At 36.7% G+C, this 25,191-nt stretch overlaps 1 protein-coding gene across 6 annotated transcripts in view; it reads right to left on the reverse strand.

The window, feature by feature from the left end:
• The window catches only part of KANSL1 (KAT8 regulatory NSL complex subunit 1), a 189,686-nt gene that overhangs the window by 18,648 nt on the left and 145,847 nt on the right, over positions 1-25,191 (reverse strand). For all 6 annotated transcript variants that reach the window (XM_087441337.1, XM_087441340.1, XM_087441336.1 and 3 more), the window contains 2 exons: positions 22,763-22,875; positions 21,761-21,956 (listed from right to left, as the gene is read on the reverse strand). In XM_087441337.1, the coding sequence (XP_087297463.1) occupies positions 21,761-21,956; positions 22,763-22,875 (309 nt within the window). The remainder of the gene's footprint in view (positions 1-21,760; positions 21,957-22,762; positions 22,876-25,191) is intronic.

Consider the following 25,191-nt stretch of genomic DNA (forward strand, 5'->3'; position numbering starts at 1 on the left):
CTTTAACCTACCCTAAAATCTACTGCTATAAAGCACATGCCTAAGTAATGAAAATAAATTTTGTATGGTTGAGTGTTCACACCCATAAGTCTTTGTGTTAGATTAATTCCAAGGGGATGGAAATTATTTCCATTAAACCTCCTTTGCATACATGTGGGCAGGATAAGAAATAACCTCTCTAGCTAAGTCCACAGTGAAATATAATCCAAGTCTTCAAAAGATGTAATTCTGTAAAAAAAATGGGAATTTTACAAATTTATGCTTTGAGGCGAAAACTTCAGGTCATGCTGAATGCAGGATCCCTAAGTTCCAGTGTTAGGATGAACAAGTCTGGCATTTGCCAAAGCATGACCCATAAAAAGCATTCGGGCAGCATGCAGTCCTAGAAGAAAGGATTTGCCCATGGAATGGTGCTACGAGAAGGGATGCTAGCAGCAAGGATAGTACTGTAATCAAGACAAAAGGGTAGCATCAAAACTCTGCTAGCAAAAACTGTAACAACTGCCAGAGCTGCATTTCTTTTCAGCACAGACATCTCTCGAAAGCTGTTTGCCTTTACAAGCACGTATAGGAGAAAGATAAATATGAGAACAATATGGTCTTTATCAGCTTTCCCCAACTGCCTCCTTCTTGCAACCACATAAATGGGTGGCATGCAAAGAAGGTCTTATGAAGGTTAGACTGAGCAACTTGCACTAAAGTAAAAGAATTCTAATGAGCTGCAATTGTAGTTGCCATTGAAAGGAAATTATATCAACTAAACATGACACTTCTGTATGTAGACAACATTGGTTGTTTTGGGGGAAAAAAATCCTTTGCACCCTATTTAATCAGGGCTGGTTTTCTGGAGGAGATAACCTTTTGAGGTAAAGAGAGAAGGGCACATGTAGGCAGAGATGAAAACCAGAGACGATACAGTAGATGAATGGAGGATTTAGGTAATTAGTTAAGGTCTAAAAATTGCACCCAAACTTTAAACATTAAAAAGATTAGCAAGGCTGGCCTGGTGGTGCGGTAGTTGAGTTCGCGCGCTCTGCTTTGGTGGCCCAGGGTTCACGGGTTCAGATTCTGGGCGTGGACCCACACACCGCTCATCAAGCCATGCTGTGGCGGTGTCCCATATACAAAGTAGAGGAAGACTGGCACCAATGTTAGCTCAGGGCCAGTCTTCCTTGCCAAAAAAATAAATAAAAAACAAAAAGAGATTTAAAAAAGGTATCAAAAATTAAAATAAGAAATCTTAAAAGAGACGTGTTTTTCCCTCATACACTAACCCATGATATCAGCTAGCTCTCCATGTGGGACAATGAACAACATTCCATTTTACGGCTAGAGTATATCCCTAAGTCAATAGCCCATAGACTGGGTGTAGGGTAAAAAGAATACAGCAAGAATAAGAAAGCAAAACTAAGAAAAGCGATTAAGATAAAGGCTGAAATTATCAAAACAGGAAATACATCCTAGAAATAGAAAATTTAAGAGCTGTTCTTTGCAAAGCTTTTCTTTTCTTTCTTCCCATACCCACCTCAAGGGCAGGGTGGATAGGAACAGACCAATTAATTAGATAAACTATAAGACTAGCCTAATGAAGAGAAAAAGAAAAAAGGCGAACAGCATATATATATGCACACATAAATGGAACATTCTACTGCAGCCATTTATAAGCATAAAGCTAAGTTCTCTATAAGCTAACCTGAAGAAACAGCTAAGATAAACTGCCAAGCTAAAATAAAAAGTCTTAGCATAGTAATGTTATCCAAATAAAACATTTATAACATGCAGAGAGAAGAAGGATAGAGGAATGTGCAAGAAACCACTCATGTCTCATCATGGAGGAGGGAGTGGGGGAGAGATTAAGGAAGGCTTTCATTTTCTATGTTATGCATTTCTATGGTGTCTAAATGTTATATATTTTTGTATTCCATCTAATCAGGGAATACAATATGCATGCTTAAAAAAACGCAGGGGCTCAGACTAGTCTGCTTCCTCAGTGAAGTCTTTAAAAACATTAAAGAACAGATGATTTCTATTCAATTAAAATGGCTGATGCTGACAAATCAGAATGAATTCTATAGTCCTTTTAGAAAAATAGAATTCTTACTTAAAATCTGACAAAAGGTACGTGCACACATATAACTTAAACATCAATCTCACTTTTCAATGAAAACTGTGAAGTAAAATATTAATAAACAGAACCTAGGAATATATAAAAATATCAACACAATTTATTCAAAGACAAATTTTTGCAACTTTTTTGAAGGACAGTTTGGACAACTTTAAAATTACTTAATTCATATCTTCTTTGCACAAATCCACAGCTAGAATTTATCCTACAGATATATTTGTTAAGTACACAACGGCACACACACACAGATGGCAACTGTATGCAGGAACCCATTTTATTTTTTTTTTTTTTAAAGATTTTATTTATTTTATTTTTTCCCCCCAAAGCCCCAGTAGATAGTTGTATGTCATAGCTGCACATCCCTCTAGTTGCTGTATGTGGGACTCAGCCTCAGGATGGACGGAGAAGTGGTGCCTCGATGCGCACCCGGGATCCGAACCCAGGCCACCAGCATTGCAGCGCGCGCACTTAACCACCAAGCCACAGGGCCGGCCCAGGAACCCATTTTAAAACAAAGTTTTTTTAGGGGCCGGACCCCTGGGTTAGCAGTTTAAGTGCGCTCACTCTACTACTGGCAGCCCGGGTTCGGATCCCAGGCGCGCACGGATGCACCGCTTCTCGGGCCATGCTGAGGCGGTGTCCCACATGCAGCAACTAGAAGGATGTGCAACTAGGACATACAACTATCTACTGGGGCTTTGGGGGAAAAAAGGAGGAGGATTGGCAATAGATGTTAGCTCAGAGCCGGTCTTCCTCAGCAAAAAGAGGAGGATTAGCATGGATGTTAGCTCAGGGCTGATCTTCCTCACAAAAAAAAAAAAAAGTTTTTTTTAAACTCATTAAAAAATGTATTTTTTAAAAAAATCACAACAAATATAAACCCCACCTACCATGAGCAAGTGGGGATTCATTTCTGGATATCAAGATTATTTAATATTAGGACACCAATTAGTATAATTTGAGACATATATTTTACTGCCCACTCAACATCTCCACTTAGAGGTCTTAATAGGCATCTCAGAGTTAACAAGTTCAAAACTGAGCTCCCGCTCTTCCCAACTTCCAGCTGCTCAGTCCTACATCTCTGGACTCATCCTAAACTCGCTCTTTTATTATACCCTATATCCAATCAGGAAACCCTGTTGTCTCCACCCTGTAAATGTATCCCAAATCCGACCACTTTATACCACCTCAACTGCAATCACTGTGGTCTAATTCACAATCTTTTCTCATATAAGTTTTCTTCAATAGCCTCCTACCCAGTCTCTCTGCTTGCCCCTACTTCCAACTAATCAACACAGTAGTCAGTGTAATCTTGTTTTACAGCCTCAGTCAGATCATGACATTTCAAATTGCTTCTCCTCTCACGAGCAATAAAAGCCAAAGTTCTTGCAATGGTGCACACAAAGCCCTATACCACCAGTCACCTTTATCCTCTGACCTCATTTCCTGCTTCTCTCCTAGCTCACTCTATCAATTACTCTGACTTCCTTGCTATTTGCCCAATATGGCAGGCGCACTTCCAGATCATGGGCGTTTGCACTTGGTTTTTCTCCTATTAGCTCTATAGTCATTCCCTCAAGCTCAGGTCTTTTTCTCAAATGTCACCTTCCTAAAAATAACTTTTATTTAGAAACATACAAGTGAAAAAGATCGTGTTCTTAATACCCTAAAAATTTTAAGCACAAAGCTTAACGCTATTAATATTCTACAAATTAATCTATAATCTTAAACTCAGTTTTTGGTGGTGAGGGGATAAAAGGCAAATGGGATTTAAGCAAATAATCTTAAAACTATAACCAGAAGAATAAATGCTAGGGGGAAAAGTCCCCATAAAAATTTCTGATAGGGGCTGGCCCTATGGAGTAGTGGTTAAGTTTGGCTCACTTTGCTTCAGCGGCTAGGGTTCGCGGGTTCGGACCTACACCACTTGTCAGCCATGCTGAGGTGGCAACTCACATACAAAACAGAGGAGGACTGGCACAGATATTAGCTCAGGGTGAATCTTCCTTTAGCCCAAAAAGGAAGATTGGCAACAGATGTTAGCTCAGGGCGAATCTTCCTCACCAAAAAAAAAAAATTTCTGATAAGCAAAGATAGAGGGGAGTGATTTGCCCTATCACATATTAAAAGTATTTTCAAGTTACAGTAATTAAAACAATCTGCTACTAGTTAAAGAACAGAAAAATTACTTAAACAGAAAAGAGAAGTAGACTAATGTATATATAACACTTTAATGTTTAACAAAGGTGATGTTTCTATTTGAATTAGTTAAAAAAAGAAAAAAAAGGAAAGATGATTTTTTTCAATAAGTGTATCAGGGAAACCAAGATGTTACTTAGAAAAAAAAAGTTGGACTCCTACTTCATATCAAAATAAACTCCAAAGGAACTAAAGATTTAAATATAAAAACAAACATGCTTGAATTGTAAAAGAAAAAATAGTGAGGCAACATACACTAGTGAAAAGTGTGGACTATGGGGCCAGACTGTCTGGGTTTGAACCCTAACTCTGCTGTTTCCTAGCTGTATGATCTTAGACAATTTACTTAATGACTTCATCTGTAATAACAGCTGCCTACCTGATAAGGCTGTTTTGAGGATAAAATCACTTAGAACAGTGTCTGGCTCTCAACCTTTTCTCTGCTACTTTTATTATCATATTAAGTATTTTTATTTAATGGGAGAAGGAAAAAAGAACACCTACCACCAAAGACCTCCATTTCAAATTCTAGTTTCTTACTTTTAGTTGTATGACCTTTGGTAAGTCATATGACCTCCTCAAACTTATTCATCTGTTTAACAAAGGACCGATAATACCACTTTCATGGGACTGTGGGAAAGGTAATATGATTTCATAAACTGTTAAAACACTACACAAATGTTAGCTAAATTAGTATATGTCAAAGTTTCTCAACAACAGCATTACTGACATTTTGGACTAGATAACTCTCTGTTGTTGACGGGCTGTCCTGTGCACTGTAGGTAAGTAGCAGCATCCCACGGTGCAAGCAGCACTCTCCTTCTCTTTGTGACAACCAAAAACGACTACAGACATTGCCAAATGTTGCCTGGGAGGGCAAAATCGTTGAGAACCATGGGGCTCCAATTATGATCATCCCTCCTAGAAAAATTTAAAGCACAGGCTCCCATTAAATATTAATGATGAGAAATAAAAAAGCTCTTAAGACTACCAAAGTCAAGGCAAAAGGACTCAAGAGCAAGCTTGAAGAGGTTTCCACTGATCAAAGATGACAATTTAAGTATCAAAAAGAATTTCAATGGCTTGAATAACCCAAATATGTTTAAATCAATGACTCCATAATCATACACCGCACCCCCCAACAAAGACTTCATTGATTGCCCTTGGAAGACAGTAGCAAACCAACTTATTATTTTGAAAATTGGTAGCTAAAAGGAAATAAACAGTAATCATGCTTTTTTTCTGTACAAACAGTACCTTAGGGTAAACCAATAGTTGAAAAAGGCAATTTTCTCTTTATAGATGTAGTCTAGCTAATAAATAAAATAGAAATGATACAAAGAGAATAGCACTGGTCTTCAACTCCTTAATGAAATGGGTCCAGACAATGACCACTCGTAGCTGATAACACAAAGAGACAAGACATTACGCGTGTTCTGAAGCAAGTACACAAGTTATCTTTTGTCTTTTTGCCAAAATTCAAACCTAGACTTGTTCAAGTCTTTATATCCAACTACCAATTTTCAGGAAATGCAGGAAACAGAGGAACATCACTGACTTTTTTTTTTTTTTTTTGGTGAGGAAGACTGGCCCTGGGCTAACATCTATGCCCATCTTCCTCTACTTCATATGGGACGCTGCCACAGCATGGCTTAACAAACGGTGCGTTGGTGTGCGCCCGGGATCCGAACCGGTGAACCCCGGGCCGCCGCAGTGGAGCACATGCACTTTACTGCTTGCTCCACCGGGCTGGCCCCCATCACTGACTTTTAAAGGCGCTAAAAATAACATAGATTAATGAATGGACAGAAGGATGGATATGTGATAAAATGCAGTAAAATGTTAATAGTAGAATCTAGGGGGTAAATATACAGTTGTTCATTGTAAAATTCATTTAACTTTACTGTGTTTGAATATTTCATAATAAAATTTTGGAAAAGAAAACAATGACTTCGTCTGGCCATGATGGAGTAGCAGTGATCAGATTTATCCTGTAGCTATAAACTAGAAAACTGGACAACACACTGCTTAAGACTGAGAAACAAATGAGGTGGACTTTGTGATTGCTCTGGCTTAGCGCACAGCAGGTAGAGAGATTCTAAGCAGAGCATGATGGTTTCACTGAGTTGAGGACACAAACCCCAGAGATAGAAGTTCAGAGACTCACGTGACCAGACACTGTGAAGCAGAATTCTTGAGAAGAGGAAGCTATATAGAAAAAGAGCTCCAGAAATCTTCATGTGATTCCCTTGAGTGTTCACTGAATACTAAGAAGCCCATGTACAGGGTGAAACTCCATGAGGTAAGGCAAAGAACAACTGAGGAGCTGTGAAACGAATGGTTCCCAGAGCTAACACAGGTGGGGGGTCTTTTGAATTCTCACTAGCAAAATGGCATGGAGCATTCAAGAAAGATTTCAGAAGATCCTGACATGTTAGTGGAGTTAAACTATCAAGTAGGCTACACCCTCCCTAATAAAGGAAAAACCATACCTCAAGTAACTTATCTGCCAACAAAGCAAAGCCTCTTAAAACGAAGATAACACAATCCATATGCTTCAACTACGTAAAATTAAATGTCAAGATCCAATAAAACATTGCTAGATATGCCAAGAGGCAAGAGAGTAACACTACAAAGATACAATCAGAAAAATGTAAGCCACAGGATACAAAGGGATAAACAGTTTTCTCAACAAATAAATTACAGGGAAAAGGGGGATAATGGATAGCTTATAGCAAACTAACACTCGCACTGAAAGTAACTAGAAAGGCTCGATTTAAAAAAAAAAAAACAAAACCAACTTTAAGACATAAGAGAAATGCTAAAACAATGACAATATTGAGGAGCCAAGATTCCAGAGAGAGAAGAATCACAAAAGTGTGGAGCTGCTTCTTCCTGGGGACAATGGATGATTTTGGAAAAGATGCTTAGAATTTGGTGCCTTGGTAGAGGGCCCCTTCTAAGCACAGAGAAATGAGCAGAGCTTTTGATGGTTTTGTAGGGCTAAAGGGACAACATTAGAGACTTGAAGAGCCAAGTTCCCAGTGAAAAGAAAAGACAGGAAACTAAGTATGACACAAGTCAGCTACGCACTCTCCCAAGGCATTTGGCAAATTCTGAAGCTGTGATGTGTAGGAGGCTAAGAAGCTAAGCAGAAAGCCTCTGAAAAGTAGAGAGGAGTTTTTGGCAGCCTCGCTCTAATGAGGAGACTAGAATCAGAGTTCAGGATACACCAGGGGGAAGGGGACTGGTCAACATATCAGGCCTTCAGGTGAAAGTTGGGGTGAGAAACAAGGCTACACCCTAAGAATGGACCAGAGAGAAACAAAACCTTACCAAAACAGCAACCTGGCTGCAACTCAGCCCCATCCCTAATTGTGTTCAAGTTTTCAGCCCCCATTCTATATTCTCCAGAAGGTGAATCTGTTCTGGAGAGAAAGCATGAAAACTGCTAAAATCTTTTAAATATATACTATCTAACAGTGACTGAAAACAAAACAACAGAAACAGAGCCCCCAATGATCCAGATTATGGAATCAGCAGACAAAGATTTAAAAATAAATGATTATTATGTTCAGGGAAATATGGAGAAGAAAGATGAAACCATCAAAAAGGTTTAAATATATACATAAATGAATCAAATGGAAACTTAAGAATTCAATAGATGAATTTGATATTATATTAGATACAAGAGAAAAGAGGATAGGATGACTGGTAGATAGATTAATAGAACTATATAAATTAAGAAACAGGAAAAAAGAAAATACAAAATAGAATATAAAGGGCACACAGGGCATTGTGACAAAGTCCAACATATTTGTAATTGGAGGCCCAGAAAAAGAGAATAGAGCACGAGCAATATTTGAAGAGATAACAGCCTTGTTTATGCTAAAACTGATTAAAGATATGAATTCACAGATTTAAGAAGCTCTGCAAAACCCCAAGCAGAATGAAAACACAAAGAAAACCACATCTCAGCATATTACACAACTGTTTAAATTCTAAGGAAAAAAGAGATGAAGAGGAAAACTATAAAATATTTAAAAGACTCACTGGATTGTATGGACCTTATCTGGATCTTGATTCAAGTCAACTTGAAAAATCATTTATGAGAGAATTTTGGTAATCTGAACACAGCGGTTTCTGATAATAGTAAGAAATCATTGTTCAAGTTAAAAGCATTACTAGTGGCAATAACCACCCATAACACTGAAGACAGTCCTATCTGATTCAATCTTAAAATAGCCTAAACTTGCAGCATACAGAACTAATAACAACAGTAGATGGTAAACATTTCTTAGAAAGTAGACCCTGAAGGAAGTAGTTTAAGATGATAATGGAAAAAAACAGGAAGAGATTTTGAAATGTGTACCAAAATGCTCAAGGGTCACCTTGTATATAAGAGTGAAAATGAAGTATGGAAAGGTTAAACCATGGCATCACTTCATATGTGGCATCTAAAATGCTAAGTACTACTAATATTAAGAAATATGTACATGCAACTTAAAAATAAAAAATATATGTGCACATCAATTAAAACAAATGTAAGTGCATCAAACATTGAAAGAAAATGTGCAATCATTTGACTGATCTTTTATTAGATAATTTTCCTGTAAACTTATTTAGACTATATTTGAAAAGAAAATGGGATCAATAACTAAGTGAGTGTTGCGAATAAAGTTTCTATATTTTATATTTACTTTAGGATATTTAAAAACATCTACTGCATCTATTCATAATTTTAGAATGAAATTTTAAAAGTGGAAAATGTTGGTGGGTCAAGGTTTCATTTTTAAGCTTTTTATTTCAGTATTGCCAAGTGTACAAACATCACCTACAAAGAGATTACAGGGCAGAAAGCAGACGTTCAGAAATGTTTCTCTTGGAATCCTAGTAATTCATGAGCACGCTTAACCAGTATTACTTTACAATGGTTCCCTGGTCAAATAAGATGGGGAAACTAAAAAATTTTCTTCTTTTTAACAAAAGACTTTTAACTCTTTAACATCTTTTATGAATCTTTGAGAGGAGGATATGGCATGAAGTGTTCTCCAAATTGATGCACGAATCACATTACAGTGCTGGCAGACATCTTGAAGTATCTTTATGCACATCATTACTTCAAAATCATGATATTTATTACACCTACTGCTAATTCTTGTTATTTAAAGCATTAATAAAGAAGTACATGTTACTATACCACAATTTTCTTTTTCCCTTTTTTTTTGCTGAGGAAGATTTGCTCCGAGCTAACATTCATTGCCAATCTTCCTCTATTTTGTATGTGGGGTGCCACCACAGCATGGCTGATGAGTGGTGTAGGTCCACACCTGGGATCCAAACCTGTGAACCTGGGCCACCAAAGCAGAGCGCACCTAACTTAACCACTACACCACGGGGCCAGCCCCCCCAATTTTTTTTTAAATAATCATTTCAACATACTTGGTTTCCCCTATAATACAATGTATTTTATTTTATGCATTAAAAATTTTATTCTGAGGAGTCCACAGACTATCACACTGCCAAAGGGTCTATAGCTTGAATCAAGAGTAGGAAATTCTGAGGTGCAAGAAACAGAAAGAGAACTCAAAGTAAAGGCAATTAATGAGAAAGTCTCGGTCAAGCAGCCAGGAAAGTGGCAAGGAAGTTTAACATCTATCCTGGGACTTGAGTGGAAAAAGTCACCTGAAAGAAAGTGAATGACCAGTCCTGACCCATGTTCAGATAAGAGGTCCAAATTCATACTACCTATGTATGTGCAGGGACCTTAAACTAAGAATTTACCACTTAAAATTCACCTCGACTCTTGAGGCCTCTTCAGAAGCTAATGGAAAACTGTGCTTTAAGAACACTTCCATAGCCCTGGGATCACAAGACTCTTACAGAAAGCATGCCTCCCTCACCCCTGCCCCAGATGAGCTCACAGTGAAAGATTAAAAATCATACAAGAATAGAGATTGATGAGGCAGTCAGTAGATGCAAAAACGGGAAGAATTTGTCCTCGACAAACTAGAAATAGAACAATTTGAAAGCAAGTCATAAAACAGAACAGAAAGGATGAAAAAAGGAAGATGTTTCTAAAAGTAACCACAGACAAATTCTGAAGAGAAGAAATTAAGAGATATGGAAGAGAGAATGATAAGATCTATAATGATCTAACAGATAGACATTCCATATAAAAAAAGAAAGAATGAAAGAGAGGAAAAATTTAAAGAAAGGATGACTAGAAATTTTTTAAAACTCAAGAAGGACAAGAACTCTCAGTTTGAAGGTGCACACCAAGACCTTAAGTGGCTAAAAACTAATTCATACATCTAAGTATGTCCCTTGATATTGCAAAACATAAGAAATAAAACCAAAGTAGTTGGAGTTGGAGGACTTAAGTTACCTAAGATACAGATAACCTATAAAGGAAAGACAATTAAAGTGACATCAGAATTTTCATCAACAACCGTAAGTATTGGAAAGCAATGAAGTATCTTCAAAGTGCTGAATAGAAAATTTTGCATGCAGTTAAGCCATCATTCAAGAATAAAGGCAATCTATACACATGTTGTGTATTCACAAATACATATATGTATACACACACAAAATACAGTTCTGTATGTTTTTGGGTTTTTTTTTTTGGTGAGGAAGGTTGGCCCTGAGCTAACATTCGTTGCCAATCTTCCTCTTTTTGTTGAGGAAGATTGTCCCTGAGCTAACATCTGTGCCCATCTTCCTCTATTTTATATGTGGGATGCCTCCACAGCGTGGCTTGATGAGCGGTGCATAGGTCCACACCCAGGATCTGAACCTGCGAACCCCAGGCCACCAAAGTGGAGCGTGTGACCTTAACCACCATACCACCAGGCCAGCCGCATAATTCTGTATGTTTTTAATATATAAAGACTGACTTTACAACTCAAAGACCATTGCTGGAAGGCTACTAAAGATGGAGTAGGATGCAAGAAGCAATCATGAACAAAAATGGCAAAAGTGATGGTAAATATTTAAGTATGAACTTAATGACTAAAAACAAGGTAACTAAAATAATAAAGATAATTATAGATAATAGGAAGGCAAGATCCGAGTTTTAAAAAGGGGCATTCTAAAGGCCTATTGTTCCCAAAGCAGCTAGAGATGAAAAGAATATTCCACTAACCCAATAAATAGAAGAAAAGGCATAAAAACAAGGCAAGGCTTAAAAAAAATAACTATGGGAGAAATAATTCCAAATATAATAGTAATCAGAGTAAATGTAAATGGATTTGATTCACATGTAAAACAAATCAACACAGAAAACAGATGGAAAAAGATATATCTAGCGAGTACTTACCAAAGAAACCTACCTAAAGTAAAAGCATTAATAGAAATCAAGAGGGAAACAACACAATGACGAAAAGAACAAAGACAAAGAAATAACCATCAGGAACTTGTATGTACCTAACCAGCCATCCTGGAAATATATGAATAAAAAACCAAACAGAAATGGAGGGTGGGGAAATAGAGATGATGTTTAAGGGTACAAACTTGCAACTGGTAGATCAACAAGTCCCAGAGACCTAATACACAGTACAGTGATCACAGACAACACTACTGTATTATAAACAACAAATGTGCTAAGAGACTAGATCTTAATTATTCCCACCACAAAAAAGAAATGATAATTATGCGACACAACAGAGATGTCTAAGGCTACAACGGCAATCACATTGCAATATAAATGTATTAAACTTACACAGTGTTACATATCAAATATATTTCAAAAACAAATAAAAAGCAGACTAAAGGATACAGAAGATATGCACAGAATTAATAAGCTCAAGATATGAGTTAAATTTAGAACCCTGAAGTCAACAAACAGGATATGGATATACTCACATCCATACAAATATATTGTCTTTTTCTTAGGAAAGGGGGACTATTTACAAAAGTTGAACTGAAATTATATTTATCAACATGGAGATCTTGATTCACAATAGTGAATTAAAAAAAAACAAGAACCAAGTTGCAGAATATGTACACCATGATGGCATTTATATAAATTTTTATATAAACTTTAAACTGAAAATACTGCATTTTGCTCATGGATACATATATGTGTAGTAAACATAAGAACCTGAACTGGGAGTATACACACCAAATTCATGACAGTGGTTACCTCTAAGGAGGAAGAAGTACAAGAGATGACAGAAAATAATAGGAACGTTGTTTACCTGTAATTTTCTCTTAAATATTATAAAAACACATGAAGTAAAAATGTCAAGATATTATCACGTAGGGTAGTATGTACATAGAGGTTTGTTACATCATTCTTTATACTTGATAGAGTTTTAAAAAAAACATGGGAGGAGGCAGATAAACCTGGTAAATTTTCTATACAAAAGGAACTGAAGTTCTTCACACAGTAAATCAAATGGTGCAGAAGAGCCCCAGAAAATTGGCAGTGGGAGTAAAAGGAAGTCCAACTGTTACGGAGCAAAGGTATGCTAAGTATGAAAGTTGCTAAAACTCAGGAATTGAATTGAGAATAGCATCTATCAGTCTGTCTTCCACATTTAGAATTGAGAAAAGGATTCAACCACCATATGAGTAGCAGAGAGAAGGACCAAGGGCCAGTGTACTGAGTAGAATAGTATCTCCTCCCAGGCCCCATCCCCAAAATTCATTTGCACCCAGAACCGCAGAATGTGACCTTATTTGTAAATAGGGTCTTTGCAGATGTACTGAGTTTAACATGAAGTACTGGATTAGCGTGGGCCTTAAATCCAATAATGGGGATCCTTATAAGACCACATGAAAATACAGAAACACAGACACACAGGAAGATGATCACGTGAAGACAGAGGCAGAGATAGGAGTTATGCTACCACCAGCCAAGGAATGCTAAGGATTGCTGGCAACCACTAGAAGCAGGAAGTGGCAAGAAAGGATGCTTCCCTAGAGCCTTCAGAGGCAGCAAGGGCTGACACCTTGATTTCAAACTTCTAGCATTCAAAACTATGATAGAAAACTAATACAGCCAGCTACTAAATGTTTCTAGTGATAAAAACAAAATCTGGAAAGATCAACTGATTTTTTAAGAATGAAAGAAAAAAAAAAAAATTCAGCCACGGAGACTATGAGTAGAACACTGAAACACAAGGGAAAAGGAAGAAAATCTGAGAAATTCAGAAAGAATACACCCCTGGAAAACTATCCATTACACAAATTTGGTAAAACAATTAATGAAACTTTTGGCATCTCCAATAGAGTAAAAGATAACATAGCCTCTATTACAAGGTAATAGGGTAGGACGAAAGCACAACAAGATGACATAAAAAAGGAAATATAAAATCTGAAAAGAAAATTTTAACCCATGATAGTAGAATTAAAACCTATATAACAGGAACTATAGGTCAGAACTGATGACACAGAAAATTAAAATAGGATGTGGGTAACAAACTTTTCTTTTTCCTTTGCACTATGGGAGAACCAAAGAGACAAAAACAATGATAGAAAAGTTAACAGCCAACATCTGAATACTTATTATGTGCAACCAAACTGTGCCAATCACTCCCATATGTAATTAATGATCACAATAATGTTGTGGAGCAGGTAGTAAGAGCTAGATAAAAAGGATAGAAAATAACATATATATAATTGGTATACTTAAAGAGAAGCACAAATTTAAGGTATCAAAACCCAAAGGTATTATAGATGAAACCTTGACAGAGCTATATAAAAACTCTGCAGCATTATCCAATGTAGTTTTGCAATGATGGAAATGTTCTGTATTTGTGTGACTAAATATGGTAGCCACTAGTCACATGTGACTGTTGAACATTTGAAATGTGGCTAGTGCCTACCATACCATATAGGACAGTGCAGAGTAGAATCAATTACCAAGATAAAGAAATAAAAATAAGGGGCCGGCCCGGTGGCGCAAGCGGTTAAGCGTGCGTGCTCCGCTGCGGCGGCCCAGGGTTCACAGGTTCGGATCCCGGGTACGCACCAAAACACCGCTTGTTAAGCCATGCTGTGGCAGCGTCCCATATAAAGCAGAGGAAGATGGGCACGGATGTTAGCTCAGGGCCAATCTTCCTCAAGAAAAAAGGGGAGGATTAGCATCGGATGTTAGCTCAGGGCTAGTCCTCCTCACAAAAAAGAAATAAATAAATAAGATTGGCATCAGTCTAATTCTGTGACCAAAAAAAACACAACAAACAACTGTACCCCTCACCCACCAAAAGACAGTGAAACAGAGTTTTAAGTGACAAAGGTTATGATCTAACAACTTGAAATATGGTCAAATTGTTGCTCTAATCACTGAAAAATTACAAATCCAAATTAAGAACTCAATAAATGGGCATATGAAAGTATAAAAAGGACTCTCAGTAAACAATGAAACATTACAATCAAAATAAGCCTAAATAAGTCTTTAAATCTAGTTTCAAAACTGAATATAAAAGTGAAAACTATTTACTTAATAAAATCCCCATTAAAATCAAAGACCTTAAGGAGATTAAAAAAAAAGAAAACCACCTAAATCTGCTTTTATGATGTTTCAAAAAACATAGAAAACAAAATGCTAAAAGTAAATGGATGAGAACAATGCATATGCTATAACATTAATATCAAGAAAAGTATAATGTAAGGTAAAAACAACTACTGGAGACAGGAGCCATTAAGTCACTAAGAGGATATAATTATATAAAACTCTATACTAGACACCAATGAAATTTTTAAAATATCATCATAATAGACCACAAATATAAGCAGAAATTATAGAAACACCATTTTGACTAAAATTACTAAAATTAGTAATTAATAACAAAAAGTTTAAAAAGAAAAACTAACCATTTAGAATTTGGAAACTCAATTCTTAACTCTTGGGAAAAGAACTCAACAACTCAAAGTCAATTTAAAAACAGCAAAAAGAGGGGCCAGCCCAGTGGTGCAAGTGGTTAAGCGTGCGAGCTCTGCTGCAGCGACCCAGGGTTCGCCAGTTTGGATCCCGGGCGCGCACCGACGCACTGCTTGACAGGCCATGCTGTGGCAGCGTCCCATATAAAGTGGAGGAAGATGGGCACGGATGTTAGCCCAGGGCCAGTCTTCCTCAGCAAAAAAAAAAAAAAAAAAAAAAAAGAGGAGGATTGGCAGATGTTAGCACAGGGCTGATCTTCCTCATACAAAAAACAAAACAGCAAAAAGAACACTTCACACATCAAAGGCTGTGGAATGCCATCCAAAGCTACACTCAGAAAAAAATTCAAAAAGTTAAAAGCTTTTATTATTGTGTAAGAAAGAACAGAAAATAAATTAACTAAGCATTTGAATAGAGGCAGAGAGGAGGGAAAAACCCAAAACCACAGGAAGAAGGCATTAACAGCAAAGAACTAATCTTTGAAAGATCAATAAAATAGAAAAACTCCTAACAATCAAAAGAGAAGAAAAATAAACGGATATAATCGTGGTAGAGGGATTTAAAAATAAGAATGCGGGGCCATCCCGGTGATGTAGTGGTTAAGTTTGCGCACTCCACTTCAGTGGCCTCGGGTTTGCAGGTTAGGATCCCGGGTGCAGACCTATGCACCGCTCATCAAGCCACACTGTGGCGGTGTCCCATATACAAAATGGAAGAAGATGGGCACAGATGTTAGCTCAGGGCTAATCTTCCTCCACAAAAAGAGGAAGACTGGCAACGGATGTTAGCTGAGGGCCAATCTTCCTCACCAAAATAAATAAATATAAATCTTTTTAAAAAATTAAAAAATAAATAAAAATAAGAATAAGAATGTTTTCTATTCCTCAAAAATCTTTAAACTTTTCCAGAGCATAGCAAATGACAGTGTCCTAATTCATTTTAAGAAGTTATCCTACATCAAAATTAATAGTGCACTTCTAAAAGTATTGCCATTAAAACCATTAATGAGATGCGTTACTACGACCAACTATTTAACATTGTTTTAAAAATGAATCTAGACAAGGAAAAGAAATAAGTGTATAAAGAGGTGTCAAATTGTTTGCCGAAGACAGATAGCCTACCTAGAAAATCAAACAACCAAAGAACTGTTAAGAGTTCAAAAAAGTGTTCAATTACAAAATAGTTATCTAAAAGTCACCAGCACTCATAAAATAACACTAACAGAAACATTCATTCATATAACGAAAATATCAAGAATGTAGGAAATATAAGAATTGAATGAAGAGATAAAATACTTGGATATGGTGCCGGCCTGGTGGTGTAGCGGTTAAGTTTGTGCGCTCTGCTTGGGCAGCCCAGGGTTCGCCGGTTAGGATCCCAGGTGCGACCTACACACCACTCATCAAGCCATGCTGAGGCGGTGTCCCACATAGAGCAACGAGAAGGATGTACAACTATGACATACAACTATCTACTGGGGCTTTGGGAAGGAAAAAAGGAGGAAGATTGGCAACAGATGTTAGCTCAGAGCCACTCTTCCTCAAAAAACAAAAAACAAAAAACTTGGATACCTATGTTCCCTTAATAATGTGATGATATTAATTCTCTCTGAAGGAATTCCCAATAAAAACCCAATACAGGGCCGGCCCCGTGGCTTAGCGGTGAAGTGCACATGCTCCGCTACTGGCGGCCTGGGTTCGGATCCCGGGCACGCACCGACACACCGCTTGTCCGGCCATGCTGAGGCCGTGTCCCACATACAGCAACTAGCAGAATGTGCAACTAGGACATACAACTATCTACTGGGGCTTTGGGGGAAGAAAAGGAGGAGGATTGGCAATAGATGTTAGCTCAGAGCTGGTCTTCCTCAGCAAAAAGAGGAGGATTAGCATGGATGTTAGCTCAGGGCTGATGTCTCTCATAAAAAAAAACCCAATACAATGCTCATGGAGGAATTCCACTATCAAAATAAGGTTCTATTCATCATTCTCTGTTAATCACAGAATATTAGTTCAAAGCATTAAAAACACTCTTTTGGCTTGAGGACAATTTATAAATAAAATATTGGAACTTCTACTTATTTTACCTCAGTCTTTCAAAATTTTGTATGTGTTTTACAATGCATATATTAAACACTTTCATAAAAGTTTAGAGGTTATTGTTCTGAAATACTAGGTGATTTCTGAGAACTCTTAGTAGCTTTAATTCCTAAGGATCCACAATTTTCCACCTGGGACTCCTGCTCCTTCCCAAAAGTTTGACTAGTATTGAAAAGGTGGGCCTCCAAAGTCTTATCTCAAGAACCCCCTGTCAATAAAGAATGTATCCCATTTGATGTCAAATTATTCACTTTTAATATTGACTCATAATCATCTTAGTTCTTTGGTCCTCGACCACAAATGTCATGACACTAGGCCTCAAGAGAATGTTCTATATGTCCTCAAGTGTGGTACAAAGGAAGAAGTAGAGGACCACTGGGAATTCTATAAAAGCCAACTTTAAAATTTCGCTTTAAAACAGCTCCAAGACAGACTACAACACTCTAAAATCACGCCAGAGCACTGCCAAACCATTTGATAAGAAACGCTATTTTTTTTAATTTAAAAGAAATGCTATTAAAGCCAATCCAAAAATGTCAAGATATATTATTTTTTTCTTTTAAAAATACTATCTGTAATATGATTTATTTATAAAATAACTTCACTGGACAAAATAAAAAGCAACCCTATATTGGCCCCACATTTATTTTAAAAATTTTATTGATCTGAAATCTCAATATTTAGAAACTAATGTTTTAGACTAAATTATAAATATCTACCTCATAGAAGCAGCAGGGCAGGATATAAACATAATGACACATATTCTAAAACATAATGACATATATTCTAAAAACTTCCCACTTGAGTGTTTCTTCATGGGCTTAGCTATTTACTAACATCCACCATCCCCTAAAGTGATGAAATACGTAATAAACAGCAATACAGGCCACTTGTAATGATCTGTCCTAATATTACAAGGAAATCATGATACAGAAGAGTACCCCATGTTCTCCCCAGGCTTTACTGATGTCCATAGATGATAACCTCACTCTCCCATTCTCAAAGTTCTCTGAACTCTCAATTCCCATATTCACTTACCACACCCTAGCAATCCTTACTTAGGGTTACTTTAAAACCTACTGCACCTTCAGAGCTTTAGAGCCGTTAGACTATTATTTCCTCCAGGATTACTAGTGTTAGTCTGTCTTTCTGCATTCTGTTCTTTTGTGCCAATCAACTCCAAACATAAACTACCTGCAGATTTATCTTCTAAAAAATGGCTTATGACACTTCACTGTTCAAAACTCTCAAATTCTCTAAAATCTAGAGGATAAAACCCAAATCAACAATTTGGGCATTAAAGGCCTTTCATTATTTACTGATAGATCTCACTCCCGTTTATTTCCAACAAGTTTATCTCATTGAACCCTTTGTTGTAGTCACTGATTTTAAGACACCAATGACATAAAAACAGCCTTTTAGGGGCAAAAAGAAATGTGCTACTACATTGAAAGTACATCTCAGTTGTAATATATATTCTAATTTCAGAAAAGCTGGTAAAATTTGATGGAATAAAATTCCAACCATGACAACTAAGACAATAGTCCTGTAAAACAGAGTAACTGAATGAGTTCCCTCAAGTGAGTTTTATGTTTGGTTCTGGAATGCAGGAGAGAAAATTAACGCAGGTAAGCCAATAATATTGACAGTCAACACTTGTTTTTTACTCTGGTAAATATACTAGTAACCCACCTTTCGGGGTGGTGGGCAATAACAAAGGTAATTTGAATTAATCCAGAAACATGGTTCCTGTTAAGATTCTCCTTTCTTCAGTATCTTATTACAATAAATGTGAACTCACAGCCATTTACCAATATCAGAAAATGATTTATCTGTTAACTTCTTTGCTATCTAGCTCTGCCACGAGAAAGTAAGTTCTATGAGGACTAGAACTTTTGTTTACCAATGAAACCCAGGTGACCTGAAGAATATCTGGAACACAGTGGGCACACAAAAAATTGCTGAATAAATTCGCTTGGCAAATCCAGCACCTCAAGATGATAGAAGGTAAGATGCTTGCTCAATAGCAAATATCACTGAGCAAGGAGCTGTGGGAGACACAGTGAGCAACCAAGAAAGAGAGAATGGCCTTTGTCTCCAATCTGGCAGAACTCCAGCATTTCTGCTATAATGCTATAATAGTATTGCTGCTATTCAGCAAATGGTTTATTTCCCAAACTCAATTTATTTGTCTTATTTTCCATGTCAAGATGAGAGTGTTTTAGAAACTGGCATTGGAACCAAAGAGTCTTTACTATGCTCTATATGTCTTTTAAAAATTTCTATGTACCTTCTGAAGTACATTAGTTTTTAGGCATGGACCAGAAGCAGCTAAGCTATGGTCAATAGCAACAAGGAAGGTTTGCTACTTTACAGATAAGACAGAAAAAAAATCCAGGAGTCCACTCTATACTTCAGAAAGTTTTTATAACACCCCTAGATATCATAACACAGTGGCTAGCAAACTGTCAAAAAACAGAGGAACGACACTGTTTTCCCAAGAGGTTGTTGGGTTTTTTTGGTTTAACCATCAAGGGCATAACCAAAAACCACTTTCTTATACCTGACAGTAATATATTGTTTTTTTGCTTTCCCACTATCAACTCTTCAGCCTCTCAGAAAATAATTTAGATTTATATGACTTAACAAGAAAACGGAGAGACTCCAAGGTCAATATGAGAAACCTGCCAAATATCTTATTCTTTTCTGGTATTTTGGTAATTCAGGCAGTCTGAGAAATAGATGAGAGAGAAATGGTACAGCCTAATAATCTTCACTTGTAATACTTTCCTTTAAAAAAGCTTATAGCAAGATTATACAGTCCAGTTGCATACTATAACAAAACAAGGCAAGCACTGAAAATCCACTGTCCAGATATTAATGGCTCCAACAATTCTCTCCTCTCCCCTCTCCTTTGTCATCAGTTTTCTCATCAGCAAATATACTGTAATAGCTCTATCCTAAGAAAGATTTCCCTCCCTTGAATCAAACAGGCTATTTTCCTGCTCTCCTTTATAGAAACATTCTTTAAAAATGTTATTTATCATGGTTCTCTCAATTCCTTCCCTCTCAATCTCTCCTGAACCTATTCCAATCAGAATTTCACTCTTCTCGCTCTAACAAAACTGCTCACAAAGGTCTCCAACTACCTTGGCCCTCCATATCCAATGGTCAATTCTCAGTCTTAATCTAACTTGACCTGTCTACAGCATTTAACATTTAACACAGATGATCACTCCTTCCTCTCTGAAACAGTTTCTTCACTTGCCTTCCACAAACCACTCTCTTGGTTTTCCTTTTACTTCACTAGTCACTCCTTCCCTGTCTCTTCCTTATCTTTCAAATCTCCAAGTCTTAGAATGCCTCAAGGCTTAATTTACCTACCTCTTCTCCATCTGAGCTCCCAAACATTTCCTATTCCCTTCCTCTGCTGCATTTTCCTCCCGAGCACTTAACATTATAGGACATACCATACACTTCATTTATTGTTTCGTTTATTTTCTGTCTCTACCCACTCGAATATTTCATGATGTAATGCTTTTTGTCTGTTTTTGTTTAGTGTTGTATTCCCAGTGCATAGAACAGATCTAGCTCATTGTAGGAGCTCAATAAATATTTGCCAAATGAGTGAATAAACAAACAAAAACAGAAGTGGTAACAGCCACTTTGGACTAGTAACTTACCAGCCAGACACCGCAGTAAGCATGTTACATATATTTCATTTAACTCTCAAACAACCCTATGAGATCTTAGGGGTGTTGGGGTTTGGGGTGGTGTTAACATGCTCCAGATCCCAAACTACTAAGTGGCAGTACCATGATTCAAACCGAAGTTTATCATCTTCAAAGTTAATGCTCTTAACCACTGCATGGTATTAATTTTACTAGAGTATTGTTTCATTAGTTTTGGAATAAATGCTACTCTGCTATTTGAAGAGTCAGCAATCAAAAGTTTCCTGCAGTTGTGAATTAATCTCCATTTTCTCTGTGAAGACAAACATTTGTTAGTAACATCAATACAAAATTTTAATGGAGATTCTTTATTTAAAAGGAAGCATTCCACACTGCCATTTCTAGTTATAACAGTACAAGTGAGAAGGCACACCACTCTCCTTCCAAGTGCTGATGGCAGCGATTAAACTTCCTCTCTCCCATTTCTATTAAAAAGCTCAAGCCAATGGTTTCCAAACCTGGCTGAAGAGTCACCTAGGAGCTTTTTGTTTTCTGAAAACAAGATTCCCAGGCCCAATTCCAGAGCAACTGAATCAGAATCTCTAGGAAACAGGGCTCAGGAACCTAGAATTTTTTAAAGCTCCTCAAGAAACCTTAGTGGTTAGCCAAGTTTGGAAAACACTAGTTAAATGAACCAAAGTTGGCAAGAGACTAATACCTCTATCTGAGCATCTGGCTCACTGTTTAACAGTGACCAAGTCTCACTGGTACTGACCTTCTTGGAAAGAGGAACGATGCTGTTGGGTCGAACAAGCCTCCGTTTCTTACAGCTCAGTACAGGACGTGTTCGGGCTGCCACACAGGTGCCATCAGTTGATGAAGAAACTAGATTCAGTCGTTGCTTTTTATGTAATTGTTCTTCAGCATCAGAGCTGTCACCTGGAATATGGTCTGCCAAGACAGGCTGAAGTCTACACAAGAGGAAGGAAGAACATTCACTTCTCAGAAGACACAAGGAAACAAAGTCTCTAACACTGGTTCAACTTCCTCTCCTTACAAATGTTCACAGACACAAACAAGTATCCTAGAGCAGAGGCAAGTCATCTCTTGATGCTGATGTCTGCCAATCGAAGTGTGTACGCAGTGTCTGTGCTTATTTGTAAGGCTCTTGGTGGACATTAACTCCATCATGTCTGAAACATGCAAAAGCCAGTAAGTAAAGAACTCAGGTTCTAGTGGTTAAGTTCTCTTCTACAACAGACATATGAATAAAGTCTAGAAAATTGCAACTGGTAAATAAATGATGAATTCTGCAAATGTTAATGAGCTGCCTGAGAATCAGTTCCCCTGTAAAATTCAACGTTTAGGGATGTGTACACATTGTTCACTTGCAGAGGGAGTCCTTGAACTTTCATAAATACAGATTTACAAACACAGCCTTTAGGAATCTAATCTGTTCTAGAGTAGAGGATTTTATGAAAACACTTCTGAGGAATTCTACCAAGACTAAGACCAATCGCAATGATTTACAATAACTGCAGGACCTTTTATTTTTCTCCATGCTGAGTCAAATTCAGCCCACAGTAAGTAAAAGGGAAATACATTAGCATGCTAATTAAAATATACTTGCTACAGTAGGAAGCATGCAAAACATTATTAAGAGATAAGGCTTCTGCTTCTTTAACCCAGGGTTAGTCCTGGCTAGGGAAAACTAAGAGCCCCAAACTCATCTTTTACAAGCCTACCCAGTGGAAGAAGTAGAAGAGATAAAACTTACGTGTTAATAACTCCATTGACAGGTCTCAGTGCTCCACATGATTTGGCCGACAATGACTCTGAAGGATGACCAGAGACACCATGGTTTTCCATTGGCTGAGAAACAGACTCGATCTGAATTAGAAGAAAAATAAAAATATATATCAACATTTAAAACACAGCACCCAGCCTGAAAAGCAGTACCATTTCACTTAAATGAAACACCTGAAATTTCTGATAACTAACTTGAAAAACAAAATCGTATGACTATAAAAAGAATAACTAAGAGAATTAGCTTTGGCTTTGGGGAAAAAAGGGGTGAAGAAATATTTAACAGACAAAGTAATATGTGCCTACTGACAGGAAAATGAGCTAATGATTCCATGCAACAGAAGCTTAGCAAAAGAACTACATAGTAACAAGAGTCTTCAACTATGGGTCAAGAAGGATACATAAGTTCAGTACCAAGACAACTAAGAAGAAATTTAAATGTAGTTAATATCTGCTTAACTTCACAGTGTATGCAGGAAGCTTGTTTCAAGAAAACCATATTTTGTTTAATGAAATCTCAATGAATAACTAATTATAATGTTATCAGGTAGTTAACTATTGTCTTTAGACTAAACAAATCAAATACATGCTTAGAATATAAAATGAAAAAAGGGAGGTGGGAAAATGTGGAAAAGTTTAAATTTCACTATTTCAAAATAAATTATATATTTACTAGGCTCAAAAGGGATAGAGGCAGCTATGAGATGTCAATCAAGTGGAGTCTCCGAGGTACATATAAAAAAAGCCATAGATGCAGTTAGCCCTCAGCTCTGGGAATTGCTGGAATACCAGAGAAAGGCTGTGGTCTTTGTCTCCTTACACTCAAACTGACTTTGAGGTGTTCTAAAATTCTCCTTCTTGTAAACGCTATCAGTGCCTATCAAAGCCAATATTTTCAGGCTGAAATTCTATTTATCAGTGTTGCTGAACTTCTTTTCGATCTTTACACCTTCATGGAGAAAACACCAAAGGTTCTGCAGACCTAAGAGTAGTTGTCAACAAGTATCAAGAAAGGACAATACGGTTGGGAAGCTAATTAAAAAGTTTAAAACAAATTATCCAGAGAGCTAGATCAAAGTATATGAACAGACAAGACATATAAGTCAACTACAATAAGTGAACATTAGGAAAATGTTCTTTCTTGTTAGATATCTTGCACATCTACTATGATATCATGAATATCCTGAACAATTACATTCGTCAATGCTGCCAAAATACAGTAAATTTGGCACACATACTCACTACACTTAAAAACTACACTGCCTTAAAAACTACACTGATTTCCTCTTGGAAAGTCATGAGGTATTAAATAGCAAGAGTCATAAAGATCTTCTTATCTTCTGACAAAGTATTTTACTCAATCCTAAAAATCTATCTTAAAGAAATAACAAACACATCCCTCAAAATCTTATACACAAAGGTGGTCACTGCAATGATATCTATCAGTAACCTAAATGCTCAACATTTGAGGTATAGTTACTAATTGTGGCATACCAAATCAGAATATTAAAAATAATCATAAAGGATATTTCTTCTTTCTCTGGGCCAGAAGAATATTTAAAGATAAAAAATAATACAGTCCTTTACTAGAAATGATTATGGAAAAGAGTTAAATTCAAAATATGTTTGTGACTAAAAATGTACATAGATAATGACAAGACAAAAATATTGTTAGAGGTAGTTAGTTAAAATATAACTTTAAATTAAAATTTAAAAAATATAAAGAGGTATAAAATTTTCTTTTTATTTAGATAATATTTTTACGTTGAAAAAATAGATAAACGCAAATATCTTCCTGAATGCTAGTGAGGATTTACTATTAAGGGGGAAACTCAAAAAGCCCAAATAAATATTATGGTATGACAAAGGACTGGAAAATCAGAAGGATTTAAGATTCAGGTTGGCATTAAGTAGCAGATTTGCGACTTCAGGCATGTTACAGCTTTCCTAGATTTCAGAAGTTCCAGTTTAGATGAAGAAGTTTCCTTTCAACATGAAAATGCTGTGACTATGAACTTTTTGCTAGTATATTCATCTTAAGAACTTCTGTCAATTTCACATTCACTTAAAATAATAGCTTTTAGCATTAAATAATGGCAGAGATCTGATTTATAGGTCTACATGTTCTACAAGGCCATGCCATGTTTAAGTAACAGGTTGACTCTCCATTTGATTAAGGTTTATTTTGTAGGGTTTATGGGAGAATTAAGTGCAAGGACACCTGTCAAGACAAAATGTTGCCATTCTTAAACAAAATCTCATTTCAAAACAAATTCATCTTGCTTATAAAAAGAGAGTCTAAACAAAAAGGACAACTCACCAGTAATCTCACCACCTACAGCTAACTACTGCTAGTAGCCTACCTTGTTTTTCATGCCTACAGATACATATATTTAAATA

Source organism: Ceratotherium simum, chromosome 16 (genome assembly GCF_057802395.1).
Source record: "Ceratotherium simum simum isolate JZ-2026a chromosome 16, ASM5780239v1, whole genome shotgun sequence".
Taxonomy (NCBI): Eukaryota; Metazoa; Chordata; class Mammalia; order Perissodactyla; family Rhinocerotidae; genus Ceratotherium; species Ceratotherium simum.